The sequence below is a fragment of the Tupaia chinensis genome, unplaced genomic scaffold (genome assembly GCF_000334495.1).
Source record: "Tupaia chinensis unplaced genomic scaffold, TupChi_1.0 Scaffold000622_1, whole genome shotgun sequence".
NCBI classification, from domain to species: Eukaryota; Metazoa; Chordata; class Mammalia; order Scandentia; family Tupaiidae; genus Tupaia; species Tupaia belangeri.
In genome coordinates, this window is record NW_006160142.1 from 5557703 (window position 1) to 5581381 (window position 23679).

General features: G+C 36.8%; 1 protein-coding gene across 1 annotated transcript in view; it reads right to left on the bottom strand.

Annotated features, from left to right (window-relative positions):
* PSME4 (proteasome activator subunit 4) overlaps positions 1-23679 on the bottom strand; it is a 104483-nt gene that overhangs the window by 65291 nt on the left and 15513 nt on the right. Inside the window, 9 exon segments of the mRNA XM_006159028.3 lie at positions 1368-1633; positions 2161-2253; positions 3595-3717; positions 4896-4970; positions 5779-5842; positions 6871-7020; positions 9369-9413; positions 19590-19706; positions 20339-20479. Coding sequence (XP_006159090.1) covers positions 1368-1633; positions 2161-2253; positions 3595-3717; positions 4896-4970; positions 5779-5842; positions 6871-7020; positions 9369-9413; positions 19590-19706; positions 20339-20479 — 1074 coding nt within the window.

Consider the following 23679-nt stretch of genomic DNA (forward strand, 5'->3'; position numbering starts at 1 on the left):
TGACTAATCTATCAAGGCCAAATAGCAACAAACCCTGGAGCCAAGATGAAGGCAACTGCCTACCTTTCCCACATCATTTCCTAATTGATTTCTTTGAGATGGAACTTTCAGTGCCCAAAGATATGCACACAAAACAGAAGAGGTTGGGAAAGTAAGGTACAATCTAATTTGAGTGTTTATGGTAATAAGAACAAGGTGAGATAGCATAAGCAACTGAAGTTCACAGGTAACAGGATTCCTTTTTTTAAAGAAGCTTTTGCTACAGGGCGCATGCTCACCAGAAAGACAGAGAGAGACAGAGAGACAGACAGCAAGAAATCATCCCCCCAAGGGGGGTGGCCATGCCGCAATCCCTTCTCCATTCTCCTCTCGGGATCTTGGGCATGCACACACACGTGACCGGTGTGAGTTTAAGCCACCAGGTCCGGGAATCAAACTCAGTCAACTACGTGGGAGTCCAGTGACATAACCATTAGGCCAACTGCTGGCTGGTCCCTCCAGAGTTCCATTTTAGTCAGAAATTTTAAGATGATACACTTCCCCACATAAATGTGCCCAATAGTTATCCTGTCTCAACAGTGAGTTAAAAAATAAGCTGAAATATGGATCTGCCACTAAGTACCTTGAACTAATTTTTATGGAACTCAATTGTCAGACCTTTCTGGTCTCTAAAAATCAACACGTTCCCTCTTCTTTTGGCAAAGACATTTAGAAAGAAATCCTGAACCTCAAGTTCATCCAGCAGAGTAAGTAGAAGCATAACAAATTTTAAGCATTTTGCTTTTAAGCACTCAGAAAACAGAGTAGCTCTCTCTCAGGAAGCACACCAGGCCTATGCTGGGACAATAAGTGGATGAGTCAAGAGCTATTGTCATTACCATTTCAACATGCAAAACAAAAAGTCATAAAATTTACACTGTAAGAAGCATAGACCTATGGTTATACAACACATGAAAATAATAAAGCTAATGAAATTTGTTATCACTGACTCTAAGAAATTATAGAAAATCAAGTCACTTTCACTGTCATGTTCTCAATACTTAATGACACATCTGATGAAAAAAACAGTCAGATCTTAATTTTTAAGCAAAAAACTTGGGTAACTAAAAAGTGAAACTAATCCAAGATATATTATCTATTTAATTTCAATTTTCCTCTGCCTCTCCAATGAACATTTATCAAATTAACAATCATGACATTAAAATGTCTTGCCTCTATTGTAGGAACAGAAATAAGCATCAAAAAGCAAAACAGAAGTCAAACACAAAAGAGAACCAAGCAGAACAGAAGAGGAGAGGGAAAAGACAGTAAAAAAAATAACCTTGTTAAGGCTAAGGATTCAATAAAACTTGTAAAGTTACACTTACCTTTCAAGTACTGGGGGAATTACTAACTCAGGCCTCATGAGTGCAAGATTCTGCAGAGCCTGGGCTGCTTCTAGACTACCAGTTTTGCTAAACATAGCCAAGAGAACAGGCTGAATAATGCACTGTACAAAGTCCGTAACATCCTGATCAGTAAGCTTATGGCTATCAGGCACAGGAGTTAACCACGAAGGCTTCTTGTATCTTTCACGATGCAATCTCCTAACAACACTGTTTGGCAACCGCTGAAGTAGTTTCATTAATTTGTTCTGAGGACAAAGAAGCAAAAATTCTAGATAGAGTTTCACGAAGATATTTGTGTTTCCTCTTAATGCACTCAAGAAAACATTTGCAAAATAACAGCTATTATATTATTACAAAGCCCTGCACAGCATAATTAGATACTCTTACCAATTATTTATAATAATTAATAAAAATGAAATTTAAATTCCAGTTTTAAACTGTTTCTAGCACTACATAAATTTTCCATTAACAGCTATTTTAGCCTGCAACTTAAAGACAAAAAATAGCTGACAAGATAAAACTGAAAAGATGATTCTATGCTTTTATGGCATTGTTGTTACTGTTTTATTAGCAAAATACAATATTTTGTCATGTTATTGTACCAGTTTTAGTTTATTTCTACATGTTCCACTAACACAGTGACTTAATCACTCATGTGTTGCCAGAATTCATATAAGAGTGAAAAATTTTTAAGTCTCCCAGCAGGCAAAATTAAGTATGACCATATCTTTACAAATCCCAAACTCTACAGTGCAAAAATGAACATACTCACCAGCCAGCGCCCATTATTGGAAGGATGGTAAAAAGATGTGATGCTGTTAAACAAACCAGCTAAGTGTTTTTGCACTAGCTTACTTGGTCCACCCTGTCCAGACAAAAAGGTAAAATGTTAGTATTCACATTGTAATACTGTAAAAATGAAGGGGATAGCAGGCCCAACTTAAAAATAAATTTCTACTAAGATTCATACTAACTAACTGGACAAAGAAAACCAATCAATTCTACCTCTAAATAAGAGTTGAAAACACTTACCTGATGAACTTAATGCAAATCAATTCAAAACATTCTACTAAAACTAAGGGCAATTTAACCATTTCAGCTTTGGGTAATAATAATACATTTTACTGTGTTACAGTCAAATAACATGGATAATAAAATTTATCACTAAGATTGTTCTCTCAAAATAGTAATTTTAAGATAATATCAGGTATTGAAAGCATTCCTAAAATGACTTAGTGAATTTTTCATTGCACGAAACAGAGTAGAGATTTACAGAAGTGAATTCCACATTTTATGATTACTTCTAAATGTTTAAAACTGAGTGACTGTCAGAGAGTGCGCAAACTTGCTAAAGAGTTTGGGAGAGAAGGCAGAAAGCAGATATAATACAATGTGGTCATGCTGCAATCCTTCTCTATCTTTGGGCATGCATGCACATGCACCTGCTGTTTTTCAAGAAGCTGAGGTTGAGATTTGAACAGTGGTTGGCCATGTGGGAGCTGGCTCCTTTAACCACTGAGCAACCAGGTCAACCCACTTCAAAATGTTTGAAATTATCAAATTAGTGGTATCTGATCACATTATGACTCAACAAAAAATTATTTTTCTTTCTGAATCTACTGCTAAATCATTAACCAAAACCCAATTTTACCTAGGAGAAAAATGAACAGAAAAAACTAACTTTTGCCTTATCAAGTTGAATAGCCCTGGGATAAAGAAATATAATTTGCGGGACCAGCAGTTAGCATAATGGCTATGTCGCTGGACTCCCACGTAGTCGACCGCGGTTCGCGTCCTGGACCCTGTGGCTTAAAACTCACGCCGGGCGCGTGTGCGTGCCTGCCCAAGATCCTGAAAGGAGAACAGAGAAGGGACTGGGGCGTGACCATCCCCCCTGGGGGGTGATTTCTCGCTTTCTGTCTCTCTGTCTGTCTGGCGAGCGCGCGTGCCCTATAGTGAAAAAAACTCTCAAAAAAAAAAGATTAAACTTCTGAATCCCTCAAAACTCTAAACTTTGGACTCTCTTTTTAAGGTCTACTGGGTAGGGATATATGACTTCATTTTGGTCTAATAAACATGAGCTTACTGTATCAGAAAATATCCAAAATTCAAGTTAACCAACCAAACGTCTAGGGATTAAGGAAGATTTTCATATGGTTAACACAAAATAAGTGAACCATATAAAACAAAAATAAGTATTACAAACCATCATGGCGGTGATCCATATTACAGCATGTCCTATATCATAAGCGTTTGTTAAAAATCTTGGGACTAACACCTGACTGCTTCCCACTGGGAGATTCAAGCTTCTCAGAACTCTTGTAAATATCTTTAAAAAGAAAAAGAATTAAGAGTAAGTTATACATATTAACATAATTCCTTACATAACTTAGTGTTACATATTACTGTTATTGTATATATTCTCATTTTATCATGGAAATTTTAAAGCAAATTAATAATATTTAATAACTTGCTTTATTCTTTAAAGTAAATATTGATAGATACATATGCTACTCTGAGGTTACAGGCACATGGTTATGAAGTATCCACATACCAAAAAAGACAAAGATATTTACAGTTAAACATAAAAAGACAAAATGTAGATACTGTGGTTAAACATCAAGTACTCTTTCCTGCTTCTCTAAATAAAGAAAAACTATTTTTCCTATGCTCCCATTCCATGACAAGGGTGCACATACCCCAACTTAAATGTAAATATTTTCCCTCTCAAAATTTTTAATACTGACTTGATTTTGCCCTAAGAATTTGTGATGTCACTTTAATAAATGCATCTTAATGCAATTAAACTTATATTCTAAATCTGTCATTACTACTAGATAAGGGCCTAAAAGTTGGGACAAACTACTCCTCAATTAGTTTCTAATGGCCAACCACACAGGTAGATGGCACGAGCAAAGGCAAACCGAGCACCTGCCTTCTGCAGTTCTCTAGCCCTGCTCTGACGTCACTGTGTGCACCAGAACTGCCCAGAGGCCCTCCCTTCCCTAGTGGGGGGTCCCCAGGCAATTCTACTGCAGGTGAAGCAACACCAAAGGCCATGTTCAGAGCCACTGCACCTAGAGAAATTCTGGCTTAACATACTCTAGGAAAATATATAATGTGATCTGGTTTAACTCTAAGAAAATACACAACGTGATCCAAAAACTGGGAAACATTCTAGAGTAACAATCCAACACAATACACAAAATTTGTTGAGAAGTATGATTATATCCTTAATAATAAAGGTGGTACTTTCCAAATTACTCTAAAACTTCTAATTCACATCCTGGATAGGTAAGACAAGAATTACATACTCATGATAACTGGATATGTTCCAGTCACTTTTTGAAAATAAGTGACCAATACTTGTAAATGAATCGCATGTGTTTTAACTAATGGTCCTAAAATATTTTATATGGCACTTGGGATGAGCATACAAAAAAGCTCCTGAATGGCATAAAGTTGCTATCAGTGCTATTCTATATATGCTCAAATGTTCTTAATTACCTTTGGTACATATGGATCCCAGTCTATGTACCCTATATTATCTGTAGCCAATCGTGCAAAGAGATTTACCAGTTGCTGAAAGTGAACAAAAAAGACAGAGTTAAGTAAACATGTTTGCTGTTCATACCCCTTATACATTTGTTCTTTTCAGCAATCATTAGCACAATTTAATTCAATAGTTATGACTTTATTTTTTTATTTTTTATTTTTTGGAGAGGTTTTTGCTATAAGGGCGCATGCGCTCGCCACACAGACAGAGAGAGACACAGGGACAGAAAGCGAGAAATCACCCCCCATGGGGGATGGCCACGCCGCAATCCCTTCTCCGTTTTCCTCTTGGGATCTTGGGCACGCATGCACACGCGCCTGGTGTGAGTTTTAAGCCACTGGGTCTGGGACGCGAACCACGGTTGACTACATGGGAGTCCACCAACATAGCCATTATGCTAACTGCTGGTCCCCAATATGACTTTATTTTTTAAATACCTCCACAATTAATCAGATTCGCCTCACCCATTTAAAACCAATTGTGCTTGAAATGCTTCTGAAAAGGAAAATGGAAAAGTACTATGCACAATGCAAATGGAAATAAAAATTTTAATCCAGCAAATTACATATAAACATCCACTTTGTGTCTAGTACCACACTCCTATAGGCAGCAAAGAAAACAACAGTTCTTACATTTTGTGTATTCTTAACACAGGTTTATACTGCCAGATATTGATAAAACCTAAGTAAGTGTCTACTTCTATTAGAATACAGTAAATAAAATGAAAAAGAATTATTACCAGCAGCTGCCAATAAAGAACTGAAGTTACGTATCAAATCATTAATTTATCGCTAAACTAACAAAACGGTAGGAAAAAAAGAAGGGGATACTCACCCCCTCCCACTGTGGGAGATTTTGCACTGAAACCCAAAGGCCAATTAATTCATCAAACCAAAGTCTGAAGAAGAAAAATGTTGTTATGAATAGCAAGTGATTACAGGAAGTGCCTCAAAGTAAGGTATTCTTTGTATTTAAAAAAAATCTATTATTCTTACTGATAACTATACAACCTAGAAAAACTGATACTGAAAGTCACAAACTTAATGGTACAAAAAGTGCTTGTCAGAGTATTTCCTTTCTGTTATACTTCTACTGCATCGTTAAATAACTGTTACCCACTCCCATTTAACAACTGCTTACAAGTTTCTCCTTCTGCTCCCCCGCCTTTCTACTCTATCTTCCTTTTAAGAGTATGTTTATTTCTTTTCACGAGTGATAGAGAGAAAGACAGGTATCCCCAGCAGAGTCTTCATGCTACCACACACACTAAACTCTAGTCAACTCTGGATCCAAACACGCCCCATGCATGCGGATGCAAAACCAGAGCACCTTCCTTCGTGGGTCAGCCACGCACAGGGCTGCTTTACTGCTGCACCACCATCTGGCCCCTCTTTTATCTCCAATATTTTCTTGTTACTATCCATTCTAGCAATTTTCCCTTTTTTTGTCTCTCCTGATTTCCTAAACTTCAACCCTCATCTTTTCTTTTCTTTTTTAGGTTTTTGAAATAAGACACATGCACTCGCAAGTTAGAAATCACCCCCACAGGATGGGGGAGATGGCCATGCTGAAATCCCTTCTCCTCCATTCTCCTCTCAGGATTTTGTACACACACACATGTGCCTAGCATGATCTTCAAGCCACTGGGTCCAGGAATTGAACATGGCCAGCCATGTGAGAGTCCAAAGACTTGACTTAACTACCATGCCAACGGCTGCTCCCTAAAACCTTCATCTTATGTGACTTGTCATACAAGTGTTATTCTCTCTATTTACAATCTTACCTATTTTAACTTCACATACTTCCAATATAATAAACAAAATGGCTGAGTTACCAAAATTTTTAAAACTTACCACTGTTTTAATAGCTTATATATCTATATTTTCTGTGGTATTCCTGAATTTGTCAAAATATATGTATACTTACTTAAAACCTTTATGATGAAGTTCTGGAGGAAGGGAGGTAGGAAGAAATATTTCAAAATAAGTGATGGCCTTTTGCATTGTTACATCAAAAGGGCACATTAAAGGCCGCCATTCTTCTAGCATCTCAGCTGTGGCATCTGCTGGAAAGTATCTAATAAAAAAGGTTTTCATGTGTCATGGGCTAAAAACCACAACAGTGCTATATATTTGCAAAAGAGGAGGTACATTCTTAAGATACATCACACACTACAAATGTTAAGTGACAGTGAATACACATTTTTACAATACTAAAATAAATATTCTGTCATGCTTGGAAAAGGTAAATTTTCATTCTGTCTAAACGACTTGAAAATGCTGTACTGTTGACAAAACTCAATAAAATACGAAGTCACTAAAATCACTTACAAAGTTCAATACAATTATTTTCACTTCATTTATACTATGGAACAGCAATTGAAAAAAAAATACTGTCATATAGAATCCAGCCTATTTAGGAAATGCATAATCAGTAAGTGAGAAAGTACATCAGTCCAAGAATCTCTAGGTACTCTGGATAAGCCATTTACTCTTACTGGACTACGGAGCCCTCCTGCATAAAAGAGGGGGACTGGACCAGATGATCTGGTCATATAGGCTATTCCAATACTCTGCAATTCTATGGAATGGGCAAGCGTGTTCCTGGGCCACAGAAGAGTCACAAAATTTAAATCCCAAGTAGGTATACACACGCAAAACAGGTAAATGGATTGGGAGGATATATGTACTAAATATACCCTATGAGGTTTAAGGAAAGAAGCAGCATGAAAAATTATTTCTTCCCCAAAAGGTTGAGAAACTCCTTCAAACCCACTTACAGGTTTGGCCTACACATCATATTATCAACACTATTTTATCTTCAGGCACTTGTGTTAATTAACATTATAATTAGCTCATTCCTTTATTAAAAAAAAAATACAGTTCTAGTAATACTTCTGTTGCTTTTACCAAGAATTTATGTGCTAGGTTCTTGTTGAACTGTCATATAGAATCCAGCCTATTTAGGAAATGCATAATCAGTAAGTGAGAAAGTACATCAGTCCAAGAATCTCTAGGTACTCTGGATAAGCCATTTACTCTTACTGGACTACGGAGCCCTCCTGCATAAAAGAGGGGGACTGGACCAGATGATCTGGTCATATAGGCTATTCCAATACTCTGCAATTCTATGGAATGGGCAAGCGTGTTCCTGGGCCACAGAAGAGTCACAAAATTTAAATCCCAAGTAGGTATACACACGCAAAACAGGTAAATGGATTGGGAGGATATATGTACTAAATATACCCTATGAGGTTTAAGGAAAGAAGCAGCATGAAAAATTATTTCTTCCCCAAAAGGTTGAGAAACTCCTTCAAACCCACTTACAGGTTTGGCCTACACATCATATTATCAACACTATTTTATCTTCAGGCACTTGTGTTAATTAACATTATAATTAGCTCATTCCTTTATTAAAAAAAAAAAATACAGTTCTAGTAATACTTCTGTTGCTTTTACCAAGAATTTATGTGCTAGGTTCTTGTTGAAATTAAAAAACAAAACAAAACAAAAAACACCCCCACCAAACTATGTTCTGCCTTTAAAAAAATCTCACCCATTAATTCATCTTTCTAATCTTTCTGAGTCAATTGTTAGCCTCATAATCCAAAATAAAACTTGGAAACTGTATGAATTACCTAAAACCTAGCAAGTACTTTAGTGATCATCAACTTTCGAGGGAGGATACACAGGTCTGAGGAAATAACTGTCTAGCATAAAATGACACTTCCATTTGGTGGCAAATGATTCAGATTAGAGGTTAAGCCTCTTAACAGGGAAAATATCTATTTCCGAAATACACATTTGTTCAAGACTCATAGTACAGTAGGTCAGCAATAAATAACTGATTTACCAAGGAAGTAAGACTCCTATTATAACAAGTGATAAAGGCTTTCAATTCAAAAGGAATTGCTACACTCAAAGTAGGAAAAGTTATCAGAAAAGCCTGATAACAAGAATAAGAAAATAGTACATAAAACTAGACTTTAATAAAATTAAATATATCCACATTCACCTTTAATCATAAGAATACAGGATAGTTAGAGGTAAATATGCTAATGAAAGCAAACAGAGTAGGAAAAACTTACGGAATGTTTTCGTTTCATTCCTGATATTTGAATGTAATAGCATTTTTCATTTGGGGAAATAAGTTTGATCTGAATAACAAAGTTACTCTAGGAAAAGCTTCCAAATAAACATGATTATACATAAATTATGGTTTTCTTACTTTATTATGTGTGACTTTAAAATTTCTAAATGTATAAAAGAAATCTGAAAAATTTCAAGAGCTAAAGATGGTATGCTGTGGTCAGTGACTAAGATCAGAAATTATTTATACCTTTAATTTCCTTATCAAAGCATACTAAAAATTGGGGAAAACCCACAGAGGCAATAAGAGGCTTTATAAATTGAGAAGCTACTTACGGTCGGCAGCTTTTCACGAGTGTTTTGAGAACATTTTCTACAGAACTGGGGAGGGAGAAAGCCATTTCACAAATTAGATTGATGTAAGAACACACCTAATTAAATTAATAAATATCTTGAAGATATGCCCATGCATTCAGTTGTTATCTGTTTACACGTAACTCCTAATCCTTTCTTTCACACAGACAGAATTACAAGGATTAGCTACCTAAACTCCTCAACCTGCTTTCCTTTGCCCTCATTTTGTTACTTTTCTGCTATGATCTAAAGGGGAGAAAATACTACATTAGAAAAAGGACAAACCACTTTCAATCATGACAAAGTAGGCATCAACAACCATGCTCATCAACACATAAGTATACTCAGTGGCTTAAAATTTCATATACTTTTTATTAAAGTGCTTTAAATCAAAACACAAATAGTAGACATGTAAAATCTTGTATGTTTCTATCAGCAACTGCCAGAAATTATTCTTTAATCAGTTGACGAGAGCTTTATTAACCCTCCAAAGTTCTTTATTGTCAGCAACAATTATCAAAAAGAGCAATCACCATCTCTTTGACCTGCTATTTACAAAGTTAGTTGGGTAATTTAAAAAACTGTAACCTATATTTCAACATGTAGATTCCTAAAGTGACTATAGGAGACTAACACAAAAAAGAATTTATAATCAACATTTGTTATAATGAAGAGGCCAATGTATACTGGTTTGAAAACACAGGACTAGAATGGATTATTTAAAATATTAATTATAGTCTAGAGGTCAAATGCAGACAAACACAACAAAGAAAAGAACAGTAGGTAATTCTGAAAGGGAATTTTTAAGTAAATGTGTGGCTACACACAGTATGATGTATACAAATAAAGTCTAAATCTAAAGCTAAAAAAAAAAAAAAAAAGGTGGGAGAAGGGGTAACTCAGGCAGTGTTTCCACCTGACACTTTCTCGTTAGGCTTCCTTAAATCCTTAAATCCAAAAGTCTATCCAACTTCTCTGAAAGCTTAAATGCTAATCTGCAAAGAAATTCCGAAGAATAAATACAGAGCAAACATAGCATAAGCAATCAATATATTATATAACCAAAAGAGAAAACTTATAATCTCATTCCTTAGAGCAGTAAGAATGTTCTTTAAAACTCAGAAAAAAATAAACTGAGAGGAAACCAGGTTAGAACCCGTGATATGACTTGTAAATTTTTTTAAATTTTTAAATAAAAGGCCACATGGCCAGAAGTTATCACAAAGCATTTCCTCTGATCATCAGAAAGAGGTTCTATTCTCTCTCATAAAAAAAAGCTAAGAATTCAAAAACACAGTTTAGAGACCATGTAAGTTTGCTTGGATTACGGAAAAAAAAGCAAACTTTTTTTCCAACTATATTTAAGGCTCCCTGAAGACAATGGCTGTGATTTTTACTTCTGAGCATTTCCAAAGTGCTTGTAACAAGGCCATCTGCTCATAGCCTATAAATATCTGTATAAATAAATATATTTATACATATCTGTATTTATCTATCTATAATACTCTAAATATTTTCTATTAAGACAGCAAGATCAGAGACCTTGGGTCCTCTTTTAGTTTGAATTAAAGAACTCCAGTTAGTAACAAATTACAGAATTAACAGACAAGGTTTAAAGTGCCATCTAGTCCCAAAATAAATAATACATCAATTTAAACACAAATTTTTAGGAACCAGCATTTGGTGTGGTGGGTTAACGCACTGGGCTCCCAGGCGGCCAACCACAGTTCGAGCCCTGGACCACACAGCTTGAAAATCATGCTGGGTACCTGTGCATTCATGCCCCAAATCTTGAATAAAGAATGGAGGAGAAGGGACTGTAGCATGGCCATTTTGTTGGGGGAGGAGGGTGATTTCTCATGTTTCCTCCCTACATCTCTGTCTCTGTCTCTCTCTGGCATGTGTTCTATGGCAAAAAATATTTTAAAAAATCAGTAAGTAAATAAATACAAAAATTTTAAAGATAATTCTAAAATGGTATGTATATATCCTGTTCAAGTAAATAAACAGAAGATACATTATTCTACCAGTTCCTAACATCTGTGTTCCTGTTAAATTTACATTTATTTTCGTGGTTCTATGGCAACTGATTTGAGAGAGAACACTACCCAGAAAACCTACTTGAGCTAACTTCCCTGAAACACCAGCAAACTTTCACATAATATCAAAAATGATTATAGAAAGCATGTCATAAAAGGTAGCATTACTGTATGTTTTTCTCCAGTTCCCCACACTCTTCAAAAGAATAGGAAGTTAATTATAACACTTGTAGTTGTCACCTGACTCACCAGAGGACTAAGGTATGTGTGGATGAGATCGAATTATCTAGAGTCCATTTCAACCCCTTATTTATAAGACCTGTACCATTGGATTGATGTTTTTATCCAGAAAAGGGTACAATCTCTCTAACCTGTGATATCTGTATAGTGACCTTTTGTGATTCTTGTAATCTCTCAAGATGAAGGGAACAATGTTTCTGTTTAAAAATAAAATAAAAGGTTAAGGCTAGATGCTACTAAACTATATTTTACTAATTTTTAGAGGGAGTGAATCATCACTACATACTTTCTAATTGCTGGAAATTTATTATGCTAAAGTGGTAACAATTTAAAACATTTTTTGATTATTAAATCAAAAGGGATCTAAAATGATCTACAGAGTGATTAAAATTTGAGTGGATTTTCTCATACCGTTTCCTCTTAGAAAAAGTATGCTAAGTTACAAAAGAGCATGTAATGGTTCACAGTTTAGCCCTGGACAGATCTGAATCTGAATACCAGTTCTGCTACTTCCTAGCAGTACAATGCTATTGCTGAGGTCATTAATATGAGTAATAATACCCACTTCGCATAGAGCTATTACAAAAATGAAATGATGTATAGAAAGCAGTTATGTGGCACAGAATTAAGCACAATAAATATTAACAATCATTTCAGATTAAGCCAAAATAAATGGTATTTTCAAATTCCTTAAGAATTAAATTTTGGGGGATCAGCAGTTAGCATAATGGCTATGTCGCTGGACTCCCACATAGTCGACCGCAGTTCGAGTCCTGGACCCGGTGGCTTAAACTCACACCGGGCACGTGTGCGTGTGTGCCCAAGATCCGGAGAGGAGAATGGAGGAGAAGGGATTGCAGTGTGGCCATCCCCCCTGGGGGGGGGTGATTTCTCGCTTTCTGTCTCTCTCTCTCTGTCTGTCAGGTGAGTGCACACGCCCTAGAGCAAAAAATCTCTCCAAAAAAAAAAAGAATTAAGTTTTGGGAGCAAGTGGCATAGAGATTAAGGTGCTGAACTCCCAAGTGGCTGACTATGGTTTAAGTCCTAGACCTAGCAGCTTGAAACTCATGCTGGCATGTGTGCCCAAAATCCCAAGAGGAAAATGGAGGAAACAGGATTGTAGTGTGAGCATCCCCCCAGGGAATTTATTTCTCTCTGTCTTCAGCAAGCACATGTGCCCTATAGCAAAACATAACAAAACAAAAAACTCCTTAAAAAAAAAAAAAAAAAAGAACTGAAATTTTGATGGGACCAGCAGGTAGCAAGGTTGTTAAGGTGCTGGACTCCCACATGGCCAACAGTGGTTTGAGTCCCAGACCCAGCAGGCTGAAAACCACTCCAAGCATGTATGTTCAAAATCACAGGAGAGCAAGGAATGTGGCCTGGACACTCCCCCTGGGGAATGGCTGTCTCTCTCTGTCTCAGTGAGCACACACACTCTATGGTAAAAAACTTTAAGGGAACCAGCAGTTAGAGTAATGGCTGTCGCTGGACTCCCACGTAGTCGACCACAGTTCGCATCCCGGACCCGGTGGCTTAGAACTCACGCCAGGTGCATGTGTGTGCGTGCCCAAGATCCTGAGAGGAGAATGGAGGAGAAGGGATTGCGGCGTGGCCATCCCCCCGGGGGGTGATTTCTCGCTTTCTGTCTCTATGTCTCTCTCTGTCTGTCTTGCGAGCGCACGCGCCCTATAGCAAAAACCTCTCCAAAAAAAAAAAAACCTCAAAAAAAAAAAAAAACAAAACTGAAAATTTGTGCTTTATTTGCTTTCACACTGCCACTAGTGTCTCTGAGTAATTATTAATGATTTAGGAAATAACATCAAAATAGGAAATTCTTCCCAAGCTGCTAGTTTATTATTAAGGGCAGAAAGTGACTTCTTGTCCCAGTTCTTGAGCTCTTGTTCCAGTTTCAACCAATGATTTTTAATTTGCCCCTCTGGATGTCAATTTCCTTATGATGACATTCCTTATGAGACCATTAATAAACTAAATAAAGTAAATACTACATAAAATATGTAGCAGGGATGTCTGAGGAAAGCCAATAGCTTTACCTTCCAGTTATTCCAGTTACTGACATAGATAGACTTGTGAAGGTGTAAGCCCCTGCCTCATTGGCCTTATATAACTATCAGGATACTATTCACTTCTTAAAAAGAGAAATGTACAAGAAATGATAGAGTCAAGATGAGAGTAAACTGGACTGCTCATCGCCAGAAGTACTTGCAGCTTCACTTGATAATCCCTAAACTAAAATTTAAGAATATTCACTTTTTCATAAACAGACTGGGAAATGTTAACATTTTATGTATCTGCCTTAATCAGTACTTCTGTAATTTAACAAGAACTGCTTATGTAGTATCTTCTTTCCTCAAGCATGTTTCTGAAATCAGTTTTGCCTGCTTTCTCCAAATCTAAACAAGTCTACCATACATTAAGTCAAACATTATCCACTTAATATGTAATCTTTCAAAACTTAGTATTGCTGGGACCAGCAGTTAGCGTAATGTCTATGTCACTGGACTCCCATGTAGTTGAATGCGGTTCGAGTCCCAGACCCAGTGGCTTAAACTAACGCAGGGCATGTGGGGGTGCATTCCCAAGATCCCAAGAGGAGAATAGAGGAGAAGGGATTGCGACGTGGCCATCCCCTCTGGGGGGTTATTTCTCACTTTCTATCTCTCTGTCTCTCTCTGTCTTTCTGGCGAGCACACATGCCCAGTAAGAAAAAAACCTCTCCCCCCCTCAAAAAAAAAAACTTAATATAGTTTAGTTAATTAATAAGTAGTCATTTTTCATAGCCATATCACTTAAAATTCGGGATAATTTCACCATAAAGAAAGGTATGAGTAAAATACAATATCTTCATCACTGATACAGCATTACTTTTTCATTAAAATTACTACAAAATGTTTTTCAGAAGCAGATTAATATGAAAAATGAAAAAATAGTTTATGATCCTTAGAACAATATATATAAAAGAGAAATACTTTTGGGACCAGCAGATGGCATAATGGGTACATCGCTGGACTCTCAATGTGGTCGACTGAGGTTCAAGTCCTGGACCCGGTGGCTTAAACACACCAGGCGCGCGTGCGTGCATGCCCAAGATCCTGAGAGAAGAATGGAGAATAAGGGACTGTGGTGTGGTCATCCCCCCTGGAGGGTGATTTCTCGCTTTCTGTCTTTCTGGAGAGCACACACACCCTATAGCAAAAACCTCTCAAAAAAAAAAGAAAAAGAAAAAAAAAGAAAGAAAGAAAGAAAAATACTTTTAAAAAAAAAATCAACTCCTTAAACTACTCATGGTGAAATATGTAAACACTTAACACCAAACAACCCACAATAACTAAGTTAGTGGTGATAAAGAAAATAAGCAAAGTTATACACATAGCAATGCAAATATGATGGTCCGTGATCACTTATAAAAACTGATCTGTGCCAAATTCCCCCACGTTTTGTTAGCAACAATACTCTTCTGAGTAATGCTCAATGTGTTGCCTGTAACTTACAATATGTACTCAAAAAGTGTAGGACATTGTTTTATAAAATAACACTATGCCCTTAAGGTTCATGTGCTTCCCTTACAAAGTAACTAATAATTTATTCTTTTTCAAGTTTGTTTCTTTTCTGAGAGAGAGACAGACAAATGAGCACCCTCCCAACAGAGTCTTTTGCTGCATTTTTCCCTCCCAGCCTTCTGGCCCAGCCAAGATCACAGCACAGGTGGCTTGTACCCAGTGAGTACAAGTCCACATGGAGCCAAAGCCTGATCACCTACAGAACTTCTAGCACTGCAGTGGTACACACTGCTGAGCCACTGCAGCTAGGCCCAGTATCAAGGTTTTTTATTGCTGGTGTCCTGTTCACATTTATCTCCTTTCCAATTCTGCTTCCTACTGAATAAAAAACCTATGATTCTTTTTTTCAGTAAGTGCAAATGCATAGCAGATAAGTTAAAGATTTGGAACACAGTTAACAAATAAAGGCAACACTTCACTTATGATTATAAAAATAGTTTTCTAAAAATAGTATGAACACACGTAGTCAGCTGACCAAACTGTTTAAAAATGTGTTGTAATACATCTAAGATGAAATATTCAAAATAAAATACCAATTATAAAAGCATGCCCTATTAAATTATTCTTTTTTTGTATTTTAACAGGTTTGGGGGGGGAGAATTTGCAATTTTGTCCCTTGAATATAAAATTTAAATCACAGATATATCAGTGTGTTCAATATAATTAAAGTAAGAACTAATTTCTGCATAAGAACTACCAGAGCCTGCTGATGCTTTTTCTCTCTTATTTTATTTTTTTGGACTTAGGGCACATATTTTGCAGGAGAAAGACAGAGAGAGGGAAAGGGATAAAGTGTGATAAAGAAAGTCCAAGCACCAAAAAAATCTAAAAATTTTCCATAGCTGAATTTTTATAATTATACAGGGGATGAACTGAATGAGAATAAAGATATGGGTGTTCCTTCCCAAAAGAGACAAGAAAATATGTAACCATAAAAGGAATATTGAAAATTAAAGAAAATGAATAAAGAATTAGTGACATATAACTAAGTAAACTTATTTTAAAAATCTGTGTGTGTATGTTTATGTTGTTTTACACAGTTTCGCTACACTAAGATACTTCTGCCTTTCCTCTCAAGGAGCTGGGACCACTAGTGTATACTCCTTTGCCCGGCCTTTAGGGTAGGCTGGGAATGAAACTAATCCCCTGTGGCCGAAGCCTGTACAGTATGGAGGTATGGCTCCTTTTCTTTCCTTTTTTTTTTTTTTTTTAAACAGAGATACTGTTTCTGATTTTGTCCTACAGTGCTGCCTCCCAGTAAGAGCCCACGTAAAAGTAGTTTCAGAGTCCGGAGAATTCTTTCTCATTTGATCCTTTCACATTGTAACAACTTATTACCATTTTCCAAAAGAGGCAGTATCAATAGGACTGCACTTCAAGACATGTACTCTGTACAGTGAAGTTACACAGCTCTGTGAGCAAAATACTCAAAACCACTGGACCAATGTGGTTCACTGTCCTACATCATCCATTTTAGTCAGAGGTATATAGGGAAGAAATTTTGTCTTATGTATATGTCCTAGTAAACCTACTATGGATATAAATGTTTAAGATAAACTGTGAAACTTCCAAGAAATATCTTATACCTGGGGGCTTTTCAGGCAAAACCTCAGAGCCTTAGGAAAAGGCAGGAAGGTACTAAGTAGAAAGTTCAGAAGCACTGGTACAGGAAAGGAATATTAACTTAACTGGCTAGCTTCGGAGTGTAGTGGATAAGTACTGTGCCCTGGGAGCCAGATCCTACATGGCCAATTCAGTTTTGAATTCCAGCCCCACTAGCTTAAAAAACAATGGTGGGGCCAGCAGGTGGTCTAATGGTGCTGGACTCCCACATGGCTGACCAAGGTTCGAGTCCCAGACCTAGTGGCTTGAAACTCAGGCCAGGTGCATGTGTGTGCATGCCCAAAATCCCGAGAAAAGTATGGAGAAGGGATTTTGGTGTGGCCACTACCCTGGGAGTGATGTTTCAATTTCTCTCTGTCTCTCCAGAGAACACCCATCCCTTATAGCAAAAATAAATAAATAAATAAATAAATAAATCTCTCTTATAAAAAACAGATACAAACAAACAAAAAACAATGGTAATGGTAGGTAATGAGTATAGGTAGGGTACTTACAAATTTCATTTTAGAATAATTAATTATAAAATACAAAATAGAGGATGATTGTTAGAGCTCAGATTTACTGCTTTAAATAAAGCAAAGATTTAAACAGAATCATAGGTATCTCTTTAAAAAACCAGAAACTTAAGGAAGAGTAAATCCACAAGAACAAGAGTGAGTGATGCTACAGAAGACTCATTGTAAGTCCAATATCAAGATGAAGGACCAGCCCCATAGCCTAGAGATTAAAGGAGCCAGATCCCACATGGCCAACTGCAATTCAGATCTCAGCCCTAGTTGCTTGAAAAACAGCCAGGTATCAATACATGTGCACGCATACCCAGAATCTCAATGGGATGGAAAGACAGAGGAGGGGACGGTGGCATGATCATGCCCCATTAGGGGTGCTTTCTCTCCATCTCTCTGGAGAGCACATGTGTCCTCTGGCAATTTATTAAAAAACAAATAACCTTTAGGAAATGGCTCTTTTTAAAATTATTTTATTTATTTACTTACTTTAAAAAATTTTTTTTGACCAGAGAGAGACAGAGCAAGGGGGAGAGAGAGAATAAAAGAGAGAGAGAGAAAAAGGTGAGGGGAAGTGGGAGAGCATGCCACCTGGTCCAGGACTCGAAATGCAGTCAGCCATGCGGGAATCCAGCACCCTTAACCACCACGCCACCTGCTGGCCCCGGAAATAAATAACTTCTGGTCATTGTACTTACAACCATTACCCAAAAACTATTTAGAGCCTAAGTTCAGGATCACCTATATTTTTTCACCTTTCCCATTCATATAATTTTATTTTTCACCATTTAACTATGACTTGGCAGTATTTTTAAATCTATCATTTGTTGTCATTTTTAAAAAGTTTTATGGTATGGGACACAGATTGGTGACATTAAGTGCAGCCTAAATTTAATCATGGATTAAATTAACTAGGAACTAGATAAGAAATTATGTAAACATGTCTAAGATTGAAAGAAAAACTGCAGAAATAAGACATTAAAGACCTAATTTACATGAGAAAAAAGGGAAATTAAAGTAGACAAAAAATGGTACTCTCAGGAAATGAGTAAATAAGTAAATTACAAATGACTCTATACAATGAGATGGAGACAGTTATTTAAAACTCAAGAAAAATATCCTAAAAATAAACCTTAATCTTAAGTTTTAGATTGAGAAAATAACTAGATCACAACTAGACAGAACCCCTGTTAACAGGGAGAAATGATACTCCAGTCAAGTCTAAAATTACTATTAACTAAAGACAGATGACTAAACACACAAAAATTAAGAGGGCTTGAAGAAGCAGGATATAAGTGCTAGAAGTCAGTAACCAGAAAGAGATTTGTAGTCTAAACATTACTTAGAAATAATAAACCAAAAACTGCATTTGACGCCAGTGGTGGTTGAGGTAGATGGATCTGGATCCCACATGTCCAAATATGTGGTTAAGAGTCCTAAACCTAGAGATGTGAAGAAAATGCTGAGGACATGTACATGCCAGGTGCTATGCATGTGTGCCCAAAATCCCAACAGAGCATGGAGAAGAGACTACAGCAGGCCATCTGCCCTGGGGTGGTGCACTCCCACTCTCCCTGTCTCTCTCCATCGTATGCAAATTAAAAACACAAAAACAAAATTACATTTAAACTGTATGTGTTCTAAAAACAGTCAATTACTCTACGTGATGCTTCTTTAACTGGAAGTGTATGTCCCTCTGGGATGTGGCTGCCCTCTGAAATATGTAAAGCCCCACTTCTTGAAGAAGAAAAACACACATGGATGTACTGTGAAAAATGCCAAAAATCAAAAAAAAAAAAAAAAAAACCTCCCACAAGGCCAGCAGGTGGCATGGTGGTTAAGGGCACTGGACTTCCACATGGCCAATAACAGTTCAAGTCCTGGACCTGGCAGCTTGCTTTCTCACTTTCCCTCTGTCTCTCTCACTCACTCTGTCCTCTGGTCAAAATTTAAACAAACAAACAAACAAACAAATAAATAAAGTAAGTTAAAATCTCTCACATTCTGTGGTCAATAAGGTGATACTAGCTATTAGAAATACTTTGGTGAAATAGAGGGCAAAAAGTTGTTTTAAGGGTGAAGTTACATAGGAATGAGAATATGAAAATATCTATTTGCTAGCTTATTTCAGACATTCTAATAATTTTCAATCATGATCAATCTCATAAAAGCCCCACAAGTCCCCAAAGAAGTACTTTAAAAGGAACCACTTACTTAGGAAACCAATTTAAGCCCAGGTGCTCTGTCTTGGAATATAATATCCTTTCCACCATGTCATAAAGTGGTCTCCAAGGTAACTCTAAATCATCTCTTGAAAGAAGTTCCTTTTTCCTAATTTAAGAAAAAAAAAATACATACTTATGTATGTGTGAACAGATGTGCATCTATCACTCATACCACATAGCAAGGGCAGTTCAACACTGCTCTTTACCACAGTGGCTTTTGCTTTCCCCCATCCACAATCACTCACTGGCAGAACATGGTGTTAGGAAGAAGAATGCACCAGATTGTTGATGCTCAACCCTCACTGGACACTAGGTAAAAGGGGGCATTTAAATTTGTGCCACTGTTACTGCAGATAAATTTCATGTTTCCCATGCTACCTATGGAGTACAAAATGCTCCCAGCACTGTGCTGGTGCTTCGGAATAAGCAAAAGAGTACATTATCCCTATCTTTTCAAGGGACTTACAAACTATAAATGAAAATAATAAGCATAAATGTGACAACCAGACAACATACAGTTCAATGTATGGTACAAAAGTCTTCATAGAGCAAAGGGACTCTTAATTAAAAACTTAATTAATGCATACACTTAAACTTATAATGTTTCTGCAATCTTTTTCCAAACTGGCAATTTAAAACATGGTCTTCTTACTTCCCAAAGAATACTTAGGTCTCATTCCCTAAAACCTTGAAGAAACAAACAAAAATCTTAGCAAAAATCATAGGAAATGGACTTACTTTAACAAGTTGATCAAGAGACGAGCAAATCCCTGCATCATGCTGATTTCCAGTTTTGGAATTGATACCAGCTCATACAATAACTTAATAAAAAGAACATGATCTTCTTTGCTAAATTTTCTCCCATAAAGTCTGATATACCTGCAAAAGAAAAATACAGCCTTTATTTATTTTTTTGAATTATCTTATTTTTTATTTATTTGTTTTAATTTGACCAGAGTAAGAGAGAGAGAGGGTAAGTGAGAAAGCAAGCCGCCAGGTCCAGGACTCCAACCATGGTTGGCCATGTAGGAGTCCAGCACCCCCAACCACCATGTTGGCCCCAAAATACAGCCTTTCAAAATAGATAAGCTGACAACCATGTTCACTTCAGTGTAAACGCATACTAGACATGATGTGGAAGCAACCTGAATGTCCATGGAAGGATGAACGGATAAAGACAATGTGGTATATGCAATACACTGTATTATTTGGCCTTAAAAAAATAAGGAAATTCAGTCAAGCACTACGACATGAATGAACACTGATTGAAATTAACCAGTCACAAAAAGACAAATAGCTCATAGTTCTACTTAGATGAGGTATCTAAAGCAATCGAACTCACAGAAACAGTAAGAACAGTGGTTGCTAGGCTTTGAGAGGAAGGGGAAATGGGGAGTTGTCACTCAATGGATACAGTTTCAATACCACTCCAGCCTCATTTATGAATTTTTAAGATAATGACTTGGCTCCCTAGCATTCCTCAAAGGTGTGGAGTATAATGTTTTGGTTTTTATTTTTTATGGACTCAGTAGACTTAAGCGCACTGGCTGTAGTTAATTACCCTGATTCATGCCTTCCCCCCCTTTTTTTAAATTTTGTCAGAGGGTGTGTGTGCCACCCAGAGAGAAAAAAACGGAGAAAGTGAGAAAGCCAATGGGGAATGGTCACTCCACAAACCCTTCTCTTAAATTTCTCCCTCCTTTCAGGATTTTGGGCATACACACACGTGCCTAGCATGTTTCTCAAGCTACCTGTCCAGGACTCAAACCATGCAGTTGGCCATGTAGGATCCAGCAATCTCAACCACCATACCATGGGCTGGTTCTCTCATGTCATTTTTTTACTTGCTGAAAAACCTACTGAAGTTGACTCTTATTACTTAAGTAGTCTTTAATCACCTCCCAGTGGGGATGGTCATGCTGCAGTCCCTTCTCCTCCATTCTTCTTTTGGGATATAGGGCACACAGACGCGTGCCTGGTGTGAGTTTCAATCTGTCGGGTCCAGAACTTGAATTGTGGTAGATCACATCAGAGTCCAGTACCTCAACCACTATGCCACCTGCCAGCCCAGATTTCTTTTTTAAATTTACTAGAGTACATATGCTCACCAGAAAGAGACTGACAGAGCAGGAGGAGACAGTATCCCCCAATGGGGCATGGCACACCTCAATCACTTCTCCTCCAATTCTCTATCTTATCAGGATTTTGGCAATACCCAAACTCAGAGTGTTTTTCATACAGGGCTAGTATCTGAAACATGCGATCATCCATGTAGAATCCAGCTCCCTTAACCACTAGGATATGGGGCCAACCTGAGATGTTTTTAAGTCTTAACTTTAATTATAAAAAGAATGATCATGTACTTAAGAACAAAGACTACTGAATAAACTGCAAGGTGTACAGAAACACCTGGGAATCACTTAATTTTAGCACTCAGATATAACACTGAATGATGCTTGCTTTATTTCTTTTTCCTTACATGATTATAGATTTTTATTGGGTCATCGGAAAAGGCATGACATAGTTTTCTGTTTTTCCATGCAAAAAACAAGTAATGACTTTTCCGATGACCCATAACCACTATATAGTTAGTTATATTGTTTTATTCCCTGCTTTTAAAATATATATATATATATATATATAATCTGTTCCATATTCTACTGAAAGTTCTTTGAAAACATTTTAAATGATGGCATTATAGCTTGTGGAAACAAACCACAATTTAAAAATTCATTCTTTTACATTTAGTCTTTTATATTTTATTCAGGAAATTTGTTTTTATTACAAATGAACATTGAAAAAAATGTTTGGCATTCTGACTTCAATATTGACTTATTAGGACATTACTTGTACATACAGGATTTTGTTTGTTTATTCATTTCTTCCATGACAGTCTTGACTGCACTCTCTACCCTCAGCCTCAGCCAGCCTGGGATCCTATGCACAGGGAGACCCTGGGAAGCAAACCTGGCACCTTTCCATGTGGGTCTAGTTGCAATACCACTGCACCACCATCTAACCCAGATGTAGGAATGGTAAAGCATGATCCATGCAAATATTGCTAAATGCTTTCAATAAAAATAGGTAGCTTGATTCTCATTTTTAAAACTTTTCAGCTAACATTATACTTTTTTGGGGAGGAGGGTAGAACTACCCCAAATTAAAGCATTTATTTAAGGTTACATATAATTGCCAATTATGTCTTAATATGTTTTATAATTACAGCTTAAATGTTGTTGTAAAATAATGTTAGTTTAGGGACCAGCAGTTGGCGTAATAGCTATGTTGCTACGATTCCCAGGTAAATCCCGCGGTTCATTGTTTTATTCCCTGCTTTTAAAATATATATATATATATATATATAATCTGTTCCATATTCTACTGAAAGTTCTTTGAAAACATTTTAAATGATGGCATTATAGCTTGTGGAAACAAACCACAATTTAAAAATTCATTCTTTTACATTTAGTCTTTTATATTTTATTCAGGAAATTTGTTTTTATTACAAATGAACATTGAAAAAAATGTTTGGCATTCTGACTTCAATATTGACTTATTAGGACATTACTTGTACATACAGGATTTTGTTTGTTTATTCATTTCTTCCATGACAGTCTTGACTGCACTCTCTACCCTCAGCCTCAGCCAGCCTGGGATCCTATGCACAGGGAGACCCTGGGAAGCAAACCTGGCACCTTTCCATGTGGGTCTAGTTGCAATACCACTGCACCACCATCTAACCCAGATGTAGGAATGGTAAAGCATGATCCATGCAAATATTGCTAAATGCTTTCAATAAAAATAGGTAGCTTGATTCTCATTTTTAAAACTTTTCAGCTAACATTATACTTTTTTGGGGAGGAGGGTAGAACTACCCCAAATTAAAGCATTTATTTAAGGTTACATATAATTGCCAATTATGTCTTAATATGTTTTATAATTACAGCTTAAATGTTGTTGTAAAATAATGTTAGTTTAGGGACCAGCAGTTGGCGTAATAGCTATGTTGCTACGATTCCCAGGTAAATCGTCTGCGGTTCGAGTCACGGACCAACTGGCTTAAACTCATGCCAGGCAAG